Source organism: Colletes gigas, unplaced genomic scaffold (assembly GCF_013123115.1).
Source record: "Colletes gigas isolate AHSC1104 unplaced genomic scaffold, ASM1312311v1 Colletes_gigas_Sc00002, whole genome shotgun sequence".
In the NCBI taxonomy this organism is placed as follows: domain Eukaryota; kingdom Metazoa; phylum Arthropoda; class Insecta; order Hymenoptera; family Colletidae; genus Colletes; species Colletes gigas.
The window spans coordinates 3,597,912-3,610,538 of record NW_025106631.1 but is presented as its reverse complement, the minus strand read 5'-3'; the positions used below and the strand labels follow the sequence as shown (position 1 = coordinate 3,610,538).

Genomic DNA, 12,627 nt, shown 5'->3' with positions numbered 1-12,627 from the left:
GGCATCATGCCAGAAGTTACGACGCTCGGGAAGCGAAGAAGGCACGGGGAACGAAAGGGAACAACAAACCTGGAGAGTTAGAGAACCAAGGGGGGAAGAAAGATTGGCGCCGGCAGACTTTCGTTCCCGAAGAAGCATAAAAATCGTTTCTCCTGGACGACCGCCGTACCCCCCCGCCGCTCCGTCCGGCCCCGCAGACAGTTTTATGTGTCTCACATTAATTTGCATAATCGAATAGAGAAATCTGAATAACGCGTCTTCGCGAAGTCGTCTGTCACGTTGCTGGATCCACCCCAAACGGAACCCGACTTTCCACCCTCCGAGGGTACACCTACGTAGTGATTGCCTGATTGCCCAATCGGATTCGTCGTTTCTTACGGTCCCCGTTCGTAAATATTAAGGGACTCGCGGAAATTGTGCAAATACAGACGTACACGATTGCTTCCGTGGGCGAAATGAAACGCAGAGAAGGGAGATGGACACGAGAAACTTTGTTCTTTATCTTTCGAGCTGCTACTGGAAATAATAACTACCGTAACAGTTGTGGATAATGTAGAGGTTAGAAGATCCTACCGTATCGCCAAATAGTAACATCAGACTTGTTGGAACAGATTTGACGAACTATTTCTCCGCCGTGAGCTACACAATTTCCGTTCAGGTAAGAGATTTTCCCATTGTCAAAAATACGAACGACGAATGCAACGGTGTACGTGCGAAATATAACCACAGACGAGGTATACGAGTAGATTTTTCACCTCATAGACTTTCGCGCCCAATCTAACTGCCATACCGACATGAAAATTCGGAGGTGATTGTAGCGACCTCTTCTCGTGGATGGCGGTCAGTTGAGGAACTATTCGCTGAATTAGTATTGATAGACAGACAGCTGTAATGTGAGTTGTCTATGGAAGGGATTGAAATTCATTTCTGAATCTGTTGGTAACGTTGCGAATTACACGAAAATGGTAATGGGGTTTCGAGACCCCATAAAAATGGGTCGAAAAAATACATAATACACACTAGGTGAAAGATCTACTCGTATACCTCGTTTGTGGTGCTTATTTTCCTTTCGTACAGCTGATAAAGCAGAATTCTTGTATATCTATGATCGATTGGGGGCGGAAAATCTATAAATATTGACGTATCGTCGTCATAACGTAGAAACGAACACAAACCGAACAGGGTTATGTTTGTTTCGTGTAAAAGCGATGATGGTGATCGCGTAGAGTCATCATATTCGACAAAGACTAACGGACAAGCTCGCTGTCAAAAATTCTATATAGGGTTTGGCAGGGCGCCGGCGCCGCTCTATAAATAGCGCGTACAACGCCAACCGCGGTTTGCGGCACGTAGACAAAGTAAAAGGAAAGCCAGCGATCGGGTGCGCGCGACGACGATAGTAGTTAACGGTGGTACATTTCGCCGCTTTGTGTCACCTAATCGCGAATGTATATTCGGTTCTTCCTCTCAGCATCGTGTGCCGATCAATTCGACATCGCGCGCGTCAGGCCTGTCGGTGGTCAAACTTACCGGAGCGTATCGTACCAAACGAATACAAACATTACCGTCGACAATCGTCGAAGTATTAGAGAAAGAGATCGCCATCGAATTCGTCCGTATGCCGGTGTTTCTACGTTTCGAAGACTAAGCTAAAATTATACGAGTGATCCACGAACGATGGTGGTGCAGCGTGTTCGTTGACGCAATGGCACACTTTAAGATGTGACTTCTTCGTTCACGCTTCGATCACGTCAGCTGATCGACAACGTGTATCGAGCGAAATAGGTGATTATGTAAATTCTAGTTTAGAAGGGGCCGTGGCCCGTGCATCGCGTGCAACGGATTCCCTTCGTCTGTCCACGATAACTTTCGCGGACTATAGAAGTTTTCTAGCCGGCTCGTTAGAGAGAAACTAATTATACTCTCCTCGTGTCGAGAGGTTACTAACCAGACCAGACAACCACTTCTGCCTGGCGCACGAGCAGTTTCGAGATCCGCGTGGCCACCCCAGATCCATTCGTTCACCCCTCTGTCGGACATTTCCTCAGACCTACGGTGAACGATTTGAAATTTAAACTGGATGAAAGTTCGAAACATATTCCAGATCATAATTTGTCGCCAGAGAGGCGTAAAATTCGTATCTGATTGAAACCCTCTTAAACAAGGAATAAAATTAATATTAGTGTTTCGGTTATAGATTATTTTTTTTATATTATGTTTTTCATATGACTCTGATTGGCCGAATCGAACCAAAAATTTTCAATTTTTCCTTCGAGCAATAATAACATCAAGCTAGTTCTTCGATCTTTGTAATCTTTTTCTCGATCACTTGATATAGCCGCGAAAGAAAATAATCGCTCGTAAGAAATTCCTTGCGTTACGAATAGAGAGGATCTTCGGTGCTTTCCAAAGAATACAACACGTATTTTTACACAAGGGACAAAGGGTGTCGAGCTACACGAGCCCGTGATGAGACCCGGTTTCATTTTACGACTATGGAATAGTTATTTTTACACGACAATTCGCGCGTAAAGATACGTACGCCTTTGTGGACGATTCGTTAGACCTCCCGCGCCAGTTTTAAACTTGCACTAATTGCTTTCGGAATGTAGGTAAACGCTTACCTTTCGATAAGCGTCGGATCCCATAGTTAATATTAAAATTATTCAAAGAGGATAATAATTAATGTCGAATCCAAGGGGAAATAGTTGAACCGTTAATTTTATTTAAATTATCGATTAGAAACGAGCAATTTATCGATAGGGACGATAACAAATAATTTAATTTTGCGAATCGAAGCCCATTCGAGAACGTACAAAGCGTACCGTGATTGTGGTTGATATACACAATTCGTACAACAAGTGTCCAGATGTTGGCTGGCGTACACGCTCGTCCCACCTACGGGAGTTTTACGCACAGCTTGTATACAAGGTGATCCGTTAGAAACAAGTCACCCTAATATCTCAGTTACTTTAAAACAATACGTATTTCCAACGACAACTGTACGCCATTACGGGTGAACAAAACACGTATCTCACAGCGACAATAGTTTCATTGCGGACAGGGGTGCGTAAAGGGGGCTCGACAGACAGCTTTGTTTTCTTTAATGAAACGAAGGTGTCCTATTTCTAGCGGACCGCTCTGTATAGATGGTTTCGGTGGAACTGATCCGTGGGCCTATCGCCAAAGAGGATTTCCCTTCTGAAATTCGGTTCGCCGACTGACGATCTATTTTCTTGCATGTAACGCGAGGCGTCCCGGTATTTATGCCGTTGATGTTTAACACCGCGAACCATAGCCCGAGTAAACGTGTATTTCGTACGCGCGTGAACCTGTACGATTCTCGATGCGTACAGAAATAGAAATAGAAATAGAAACACGGTTACAATACGCACGAGGAGACAAATTGTTTCGTTACGTTCGATCACTTTTATTTCTGTTCGTTAATTGTTTAATTTTTCCATTCCCGTCCGGACGCGCGAACACGAACGATTCTTCGATCCTTTAGATCGTCGGCGATCAGAATGGCTCTGGTGATGCTGCCCTGCGATCTGCCATGGTGGCCAGCCGTGGTGAAGCAACTGGATCGCGCGGCCGATGCCAGAAATTCCGAGGATCTCTTGGAAGCGATGCAACGACTGCACGACATGTGCAAGTAAGTGCAACGAACAGCAATTTCTGTTAACGTCGCGTGTATTGCGGATAGAAGAAACGATGTATAGGGAACACGTACGAGAGAGCAACGACGCGCGAAGAGAGTCCCAAGGCCCATGGCCGTTTTCTGTGCGCTCGTTGGACACCTGACGCACGGAGGCCATGGCGCACGAACGGACAGGGAAGGGGTAAACGCCTCTGCGCATGCGCTGTCCCGTAACTGCTCATTCGATGACTCGAGGGATGCTCGAATACAAAAATCAATCTATAGAAAATAGATACAAGTACAATTTTATTTAAACAGTAGATAATGAATAGTTAAACTTATTATTCGTTGTTCGAAATTTTTAAAATGTATACTCGTTAGTTTCAGAAGGAAAACAGGGAAACTGGGTTATTTATATCTCGACAAGTTTAATAAGATATCCGAGGTACTACATTCTACGCTAACTTGAGCGTGGAAAACGAGGGACGAGAATTAAACCGGGCGATTAGATTACCAAGGTCTGCTTAGCTATCGAGCGTCCTTTGATATTGTTTAAAGAAATAAGGCTGCGGATGGACGACTCGGACCGACGTCGAACCGAATCCAAGGACTTTATTCAACTCGTTGAGCTATAAATAATATAATAATCGAAAGGTTGTTCTGTGTCTCAAATCGTCGAACTAAAATAGATGCTAGTTGATCACAAAGAACAAGAAACAGAGATATATTCGATACGCTAGTTTAATTCGTTGACGACGAACATGAAAACATCAATTGTTTTTTTTATATGTTGATAAAGCACATTTTAGTCAGTTTAGTGAATAGTGGAAGGCTGTATAGCTTTTGAATTATCTTTCGAATATACCCGAAAAGTTAATAGTTTACTACAACAATACGTCTTCTATCCACGATACACGAGTTCCGACCGATCAGCGCTCCGAATGCTATAATTCGCGTTTCGAATTTAAACCAGACTAACACTTTTTCCCCACGCGGAGATATTAACGAACTCGATTTTTCTGCTACATGCTGTTAAAAAGATACGAGGAACAGTGCATACTGAAAAGGTATCCGAACAAAAGTATTTCTAAGTATTCATAAAAGATGTACCCGAATGCTTTTAAACGCCACACCTTTTTACAACTATCACCCACTTTATATACAAGACGCGTTTAAAAGTATCAGGCACGTATACAAGGGTGTTCGACCAACCCCGGAAAAAATTTTAATGGGTGATTCCAGAGGCCAAAATAAGACGAAAATCAAGAATATCAATTCCTTGACTGAGGCTTCGTTAAAAAGTTATTAACGTTTAAACTTCTGCCTGTGGAACGGCAGTCCGCGAACAGCTGCGCGCGCACGATAGCGTGATACTGTGAACTTTAAACGTCAATAACTTTTTAACGAAGCCTCGATCAACAAATTGATATTCTTGATTTTCGTCTTATTTTGGTCTCTAGAATCCCCCATTAAAATTTTTCTTGTATACTCAAATTAACATCCAACGCACGATGGAGACACATCATTATTAAAAATATTATATATTCTCCAAATTGACCAAAATTGAGTGCCTGATACTTTACGAACCACTTAATGTGTCCCGTGTAATTACATGTTTCGTATAGTTAAACAACTTAGAAAATATCCTTGCGGCTGAAGAACGTTTTAACAATATGGCGTCGACCGTTGTCATCACTTCAATGCTTCCAGACAGACACCACGTACAACGAATCCTCGGTGTATTTTTCATTTATTTATGTATTTAATGGATCAAAAATACTAAGTGAAATTCAGTGAGATTCATTGAATGGGAAGTCCAAAAAAAAAATGGCATTATCTTGAAAAATACCTTGCAAAACAGAAACAATAATTTTAACACTATTTCTCTCTGTCTTTACCCCCCACCATTGTCTCATTCCTCGGGGATATTTTTTAAATTGTCGTGCTATACGTGTCCTCCGGATTCAACGGGGACGCTTTCAAGTTCGTCGCTTCTTTTCAGTATAAGCCTCGATCCCGAAGAGGATGTGCAAGACCCTGAATTGTTCTCCGGATTGGCGACCTTCCTGGACGACGATCTAGAGGCCGCTGAACGTGAACAGATCCTCGCGAAGACGATACCAAGAATGGTGGAGAGAGCAAAGGCCTTGAGGTGTTGCAAACCACCGCAAGGCTTGCACTTCAGCCTCCAACAGCAAGGTGAGTTGAACTGATTCTCCGCTTGTAGAGAACGGACAGAGCTGATCGCGATCACGAGCCTTCGTCGTTCCGCCTCGCGGGATCACGCCAGGGTGGCGAGCTGACAAGTAAAGCAGCATCTGGAAATATTCTTTGAAAACGAGTATGTAAGTTTATCGAATGTTCATCCGTTTCCTAATGGCGCCTGCGCTGAAATCTGCTAAATTTTCAGACCGGTTATTTTGGGGAAAAATTTTAATGGGAGATTCTAGAGACCAAAATAAGACGAAAATCAAGAATATCAATTTGTTGATCGAGGCTTCGTTAAAAAGTTATTGACGTTTAAAGTTCACGCTATCACGCTATCGTGCGCGCGCAGCTGTTCGCGGACTGCCGTTCCACAGGCGGAACTTTAAACGTTGATAACTTTTTAACGAAGCGTCAATCAACAAATTGTTATTCTTGATTTTTATCTTATTTTGGTCTCTAGAATCTACCATTAAAATTTTTCCCCGAACATCCTGTATATTGTGCGCTGTAATTTACACAGAAATAAGCATTATTATAAAGCACTGTGCTCGAACGTTAGAAACGATAGAAAAACATTTGATAAAATTACATAGCCGTGTTCAAAGAGAATTTCCAAGGGCTACTTTGTTTTTCAGCCGATCGCCCCGGGCGTTAACCGCTTAATACGACACCGAGGAAGACGATATTGTACCCTATGCCGTAGGTGACTGCGTCGAATACAGCTACGCCTTCGCTTCGTCTTTGATCGCGAACGCGTTCTTCTCCACGTATCCAAAGAGAACCGCGAAAACTCATCCGACCTTGCGTGACTTCAATTTCACGAATTTCTTCAAGCATCTACGCAAGTAAGGAGAATCAGGCCCAAATGTACCGAGTAGCGTAAAGTCATCAAAAGTTTGAAGATGACCGGCCGTGGCGAAGGGAAATATAAAAAACACCTTCGTTGTTTACAGCAACGGACAGAAAGCGAAACTGAAGAGCATATTTCACTACTACGACTACCTTGAGACAGAGAGCGCGCTGGACGGGAAACTGGTCATCTCTAGACAGGTCCGTATACAGGGTGTTCCCTGGGGAAAAATTTAATAGGGGATTTTAAAGCCTAAAATAAGACGAAAATTCTAAATTATTCTAAAAAAATTATTTTCGGTTGCGGGGGTCAATTATAATCATTTTTGGTAATTACACATACCCCCGAAATCCTACGCACTTTCGAGAAAAAAATTCCTCGCCGAAAATCTAATTGGGTGACTTTCGACGAAAAAGAAAAATTTCAAATCGTTCTGGAAAAATTATTTTTGGTTGCGGGGGTCGGTTGCAATCATTTTTGGTGAATAGACATACCCCCAAAATCCCACCCATTTTCGAGAAAAAAATTCGAGAAGGTGTGAAATTTTTCGACTAAATTAAAAAATTTCAAATCATATTAAAAAAATTATATTTAGTTACATGGGTCAATTACAAGCATTTTTGGTGAATAGACATACCCTCGAAATCCTACCCACTTTCTAGAAAAAAATTCAGTACTGGTGGAACTTTGGTGGCCTCCATCAACAAATTGGAATTCTTGATTTTCGTCTTATTTTGCCCTCTAGAATTCCCCATTAAAATTTTTCCCAGGTGTGGCCGAACACCCAGTATAGTATTACAATTTTCCTTGTCCAGGTTTCATAAGTATAATTGTTCTACCCCATGTAACACGAGTACACGTCTTTCAGGTGATGACGTCGAAACAATGGCTGACCATCGAGGACTGGCTGGAGAGCAACGTTCCCTTGTGCCCGTTGATGATACGTCACGAGGGTCGTCTGGAGCGAATGGAGCCCGAAACAAAAGTATTGCGCGTTTGCTTCGCGAGCGCGAAGTTTGGCGGCGGCGTACTTGACGGTGATGTTACGCAAGAAACTGTACATGTAAATAGTTGAAGCGCGTGAGAAACGTAACTTCGAATCTGAGTTAATCTGTTGTAGTCCACACGTAAAAAAAAATTAGAACATAATTCAACCGAACGTCCGAGACTGCACTTGGCGCGACGAGGGGGGGCAACGAAAAATTATAGTAATTTATTTGTTGTCTTCAGATAGCAACGCATCCCGAAATGCTCGCGGCGATACTGTCGGTCGAGTCGCTGGAGGACAACGAAGTTTTGATTGTAGAGGGCGTCAGGCACGTGTCTAGAATAAACGATCCTCGCAATAGGGCCACGTTCGAAGGTTTACCGAAGCCAAACGTAGTGAGTACAGAGTCCCAGTGCCCATTGGGTTGTAATACACGTTGACTCGCTACACCCTGGACATTATTCTGGAAGGGGTTCGCATAATAGATGCGCAAACAACTCAACTACAGTCGTATACGTAATTTATTTTTATTTATATAAAAATAAACGTTGGAGTAATTTCAAAATGCACGGTTTGCGCATATTGTGCCAAAAAGCGTAACAGCGTTCGTTCAAACGTTGCTATTTGTCACCGAATATTAAAGAGAAGATTATACTTCGTCTTTCGCTTAACACGTTGACTGCCAGACCAAAACTTTGGTTTTAGACAATTGTAAACTGTATAAGTTAAAATTTGTCTTAGCACTTATTTTTGTAACCTCACTAAAATTCATAAATCCTATTCAAATTTCAACTTTTACATATTATCTTGAGAATTAATTGTTCTAGTACCATAGTAAAAAATCCTGTCACCCATATGTGGATGACGTGGCAGTCAAAGTGTTAAACGGGAGCCTGTGTTGCAACCCGATATTTAACGTGCTCCGTTATTCTGAACGATGCGTTGCAGGTGACAGTGTGCTGCATCGATCCCGAGGATTACTCGAGGCTGCCCCTGTCGCAATTCGAGGAGGACAATATACTTCGAGAGATGAACAAATCTCTGCTTGGATTTCGACAGAGACGCGTACCGAGTAGTCCGACCGATCCCGTAAGATCGGAACTAGATCCGGACGGGGCACTAAGTTCTCGAAGATTGTCGCCGATCGGGGAGAGCTTCAGCAGCACTCCCCCGGAAACGGAAGGCGACGACAAAGCGTTGTCGACGAACAATGGCGCGAAAGATGGTACGGCGTACATTTTTACCAAACGTAATCGTACACGTCGTAACGCTCTTACCGATTCTTATTTTGCTTCAGCGAAATCCGCGCCGAACGAGCAAAGCAAGTACGATATCTTGACGGAAGTTCGTACCAGACCGAACGGGAAGTCCATAAGACCGCCGAGCCCCCACAAGATGTGCAAGGACGCGAGTTGCACCAACAGAAGAAGTCGGTTTATCGTTCTTGGGTCCAGCGGCGAGGTTCTACCGGTCACGCGGAAATCGCTGGGTCAGATGTCGGTGTACAGTAGCTGTAATAGTCAGAGCACGGACAGCTTTCATAGCGCGAAGGATATCGTGGACGAAGATCTTGGTACGCGATACACACGGCTGATCGGTAATAACGCGAAAATATTGAATCCTGTAACGTTGTAACTTGCAGAGGAGGAGGAACAGAAGTTTAGTAGGCGGTACAGTGGTCAGTTGGACACCCCGGAGCGAAGAGGAACGTTTGCTCAACGGTTGAGGGACGCTTTGAAGCGAGAGAGCACGGCTACCGGTGCTACTTCGTCGAACACGTCGTCCGGCGAGAGTAGCTACGCGGTGGGGATAAGCGTGTCCGGAAGTCACGTTTACGACCAAGACATCAAGTAAGGAAGCTCGCGTACACCGTCGCTATTCGGTGTCCTTTAATTACTTAACGTTTTAGGGTAAAAAGGGGGGGTTCGAGGGGTTTCGTTTTACGGGACGAAACCGTGGACGAAGAGTTTTTGAAGGAATCGTTGGAAGCCGAGCAAAAATGGCTGGGTAGATTTCGACAGAATCAATCCACGCTTCAAAGAAGGGACACGAGCGCTAGCAGTAGATACAGTTTCAGCACCGAGTACAATTCCGGCAAGTATTACGAAACACCAACAGAAACATCTTTCGTCAGCCTCTAAATATAAGCGTACCGACTTATCTTCGTGCGTTCAGATTTTTGTTCGGAGCTCGAGGAGGTTTACGAGCAACTGGCAAAATGGTTGGAAGACCCGATAGCGGCGGACGAATCCCGCGAGTTGGACGCGAGAGACAGGGCGGTAGTGCGATTCGCGGGCTCGTTGTTAAAGAGGGCGCTCAGCGAATCGTTCGCCGGCGTTCCGGTTCAAGAGGGCGAACCGCAGCCCCTCATTGATTCCGTCGACGTGAATCAAAGGCACAAGTTAGCTCTGGCCGTGAGAAGTTTGAGTTTGGAGCTGGCCCGTCAAAAAAATCGAAGACAGCAATCAGTAAGAAACATTGTTGCTATATTTCTTTTTTAATTTTCAATCGAGATTATCTGATTCGGAGGTGATAACATTAAAAATGAAAAATTGCATTAGAATGGATCGAGATCGATCAGGTTGATTATGAATTTATTTCTCGCAATTTTATCGACGAAGAATGAGAGACAAACTAAAAACTAATGCCGCCCCAGATAATATTTTGTACATAGCCAAATCTCATCAGATCATTACGATACGCAGGTCTCTGAGTCTGAAGACGTAGAGTATTACGAAGATGCTTTAAGTAATCATACGATATCGAAAGAGGTTAAGGATATCCAACGTAGAAAACTTAGGACGGTAACATTTACATCCGAAGTTTTTCAAACATTGGTCGATGACGAAACTACCGTGTATCTATCTAATCCTGTTTCTTTAAGCACACCTGGAACTGTTATGGAGAACCTTGTGCAAGAATTCGAATCGCATGTTACACTTAACGTGAGCAAACTTGTCTTACAAATATGTAAATTCTGTTTCGTGAATGTAACGCATGAACCGATACCAGAAATTATTTCACGTCTGCCTTTGCTCGTTAAGTCTTAAAGCTTAATTGATCCGGCTAACAGACGAAGGCATTGAGGATTGATGATTTTATTTATACATTAACAACTTGTCGCATGACCGATAACAAACATACATGGTGAAGCTCGTAGGGCAAATCGCTGGAATAACTTATTTACGTCTGGTTATAAACAAAAAATGATTCAAACAATGATGCCATTTTTCATCGTTAAGCATTTTTTGTCTACTGTCGAAAGTAAATGAGTTATTCCGGTAGTTTGTTTTAAGCATAACCGTCTAAAATTATACCTCACCCTGTATATGCTTCTAATTTAAGATGATGTAGTCATAGCTCTAACAACTAATGATTTGTCTCTCATTCTATCTGATGTCTTTTACTTGTACACTTTATAATCGATATTTAACTTGTGTTTATATAACTTTCCATATTTTCCACAATAACGTTGCCCAAAATTCGCCGACTTTGTACGGTTACTAAAATGTTTTTTTTTTTTTCTTTCTTTTATAATTAGTTTGCATCGATCGAGACAAAATAATAATTGTATTACTTCATATTTACTAACGCCACTTTTTAGATACCGAGAGACAGTAGTCCTCAGTCAGGTGGATTATTAGCCGTTGCTACTGGTAATTGGGGATGTGGATCCCGATTAAGAGGGGATCCTCAGTTGAAACTCGTTATTCAGTGGCTTGCCGCTTCTTTAGCGGGTGTACCAAAGCTAGTGTATTATACAGCAGGAAATCCCAACTTGTCCAAGGTAGTAAATATCATATTAATTAGTTAGAGAGAATGAGAAACTAGTCCACGATGTTTAGAATAAGAAAATACACTTTGTCGACCCCGTGAATTATTTTTTAGTTAGACACTGTGAGTAGAGTCCTAATGGACAGACATTGGACGGTCGGTGATTTAGCAGCGGCAACGCTAAGATTTGCCTTGCAAACTATCGAGGAGAGAATAGAGGGAAGAAATAGTTTGTTCGAGGAGATAATTGGTATGGACAAACCAAGTCCTTAGCCCGACTCGATGCTGTCTGTTTTGGTAGACGTACTTGCTACCATGATCGAAGACAGCCTATTGAATGCTTAAAATGATTGCCAAAGAAGCACAAACAAAACGGTTACGCTTCTTTTACAATTAGTGAGAGTGAAAACCTGCTACAAAGATTGACTATGAAAAATGGTCGCAAATGGAAGAAGGGTAACAGTTACAGAAAACCTTTAGTTTTTGAAGATTTGTACGAGTAAATCTAGAAACATCGATCTCTGGTGGTTTGAATGTTTCATATCAATGCAATATCAAACAAAGTCGCACAACTCAGTGTACAAAAGATTACATTAAAATAGAAGTTGAAATTTCAATAATTTTTAGCAAATATGTTATACGAGCGAGGTCGAACAAAGACGTTGGTACAGTCCGGATGACTGTATTATGATTTCCTGGTGAAACGTTGTCACTTTCATCGCAATGGAATTTATACAGGTTTAATAGATTAGTGAACACGAAGAGTCAATTCTGATTTACGTTTATATAAGATACGTAACTTGATACAGTTACCTGCAATAAGTAATGAGGCACAATACATTACACTATATTTTGTACAGTATAATACTTATAAGTCGTTATATGTGTCGGATCAAAGCATATGTAATAATTGAATAGATTTTTAGGAAAAGATTTTTAGTCGTATTTTATAGGCCGCTTTTTTATATCAAGTATAATTTATACAAAAAGAAATTATGTAAATAATAAAAATGGAAATGTATAAGGAGAAAGTAACGTGGCCTCTGAAAGTATAAAGAGTTTACAAGATAAAAACGTATCGACTATAAGACGTCTTCCACTAAGAAAACGTGTAAGTGTATCTATATCTACACTTGTATACTCTCGGTGTACGTTTTGTTTTGAGCA

The 12,627-nt window shown here is 42.1% G+C and overlaps 1 protein-coding gene across 6 annotated transcripts; it reads left to right on the top strand.

Annotated features, from left to right (window-relative positions):
- Positions 1-1,421: 1,421 nt before the first annotated feature.
- Positions 1,422-11,758, top strand: LOC122404047. 6 transcript variants are annotated; one of them, XM_043407949.1, is made up of 16 exons: positions 1,422-1,785; positions 3,509-3,655; positions 4,681-4,707; positions 5,643-5,839; positions 6,552-6,693; positions 6,802-6,898; positions 7,567-7,683; positions 7,929-8,081; positions 8,635-8,911; positions 8,984-9,259; positions 9,329-9,536; positions 9,596-9,780; positions 9,862-10,154; positions 10,392-10,631; positions 11,291-11,473; positions 11,575-11,758. In XM_043407949.1, the coding sequence occupies exons 2-16, from the start codon at positions 3,525-3,527 to the stop codon at positions 11,731-11,733; spliced, it is 2,685 nt and encodes an 894-aa protein (XP_043263884.1). In that variant the 5' UTR covers positions 1,422-1,785; positions 3,509-3,524; the 3' UTR covers positions 11,734-11,758. The 6 variants fall into 6 exon arrangements, with proteins under 6 accessions (XP_043263884.1, XP_043263876.1, XP_043263849.1 ...); XM_043407941.1 differs by having other exon boundaries at positions 7,567-7,761; positions 8,635-8,899; XM_043407914.1 differs by having other exon boundaries at positions 7,567-7,761.
- The last annotated feature ends 869 nt before the right edge of the window (positions 11,759-12,627 follow it).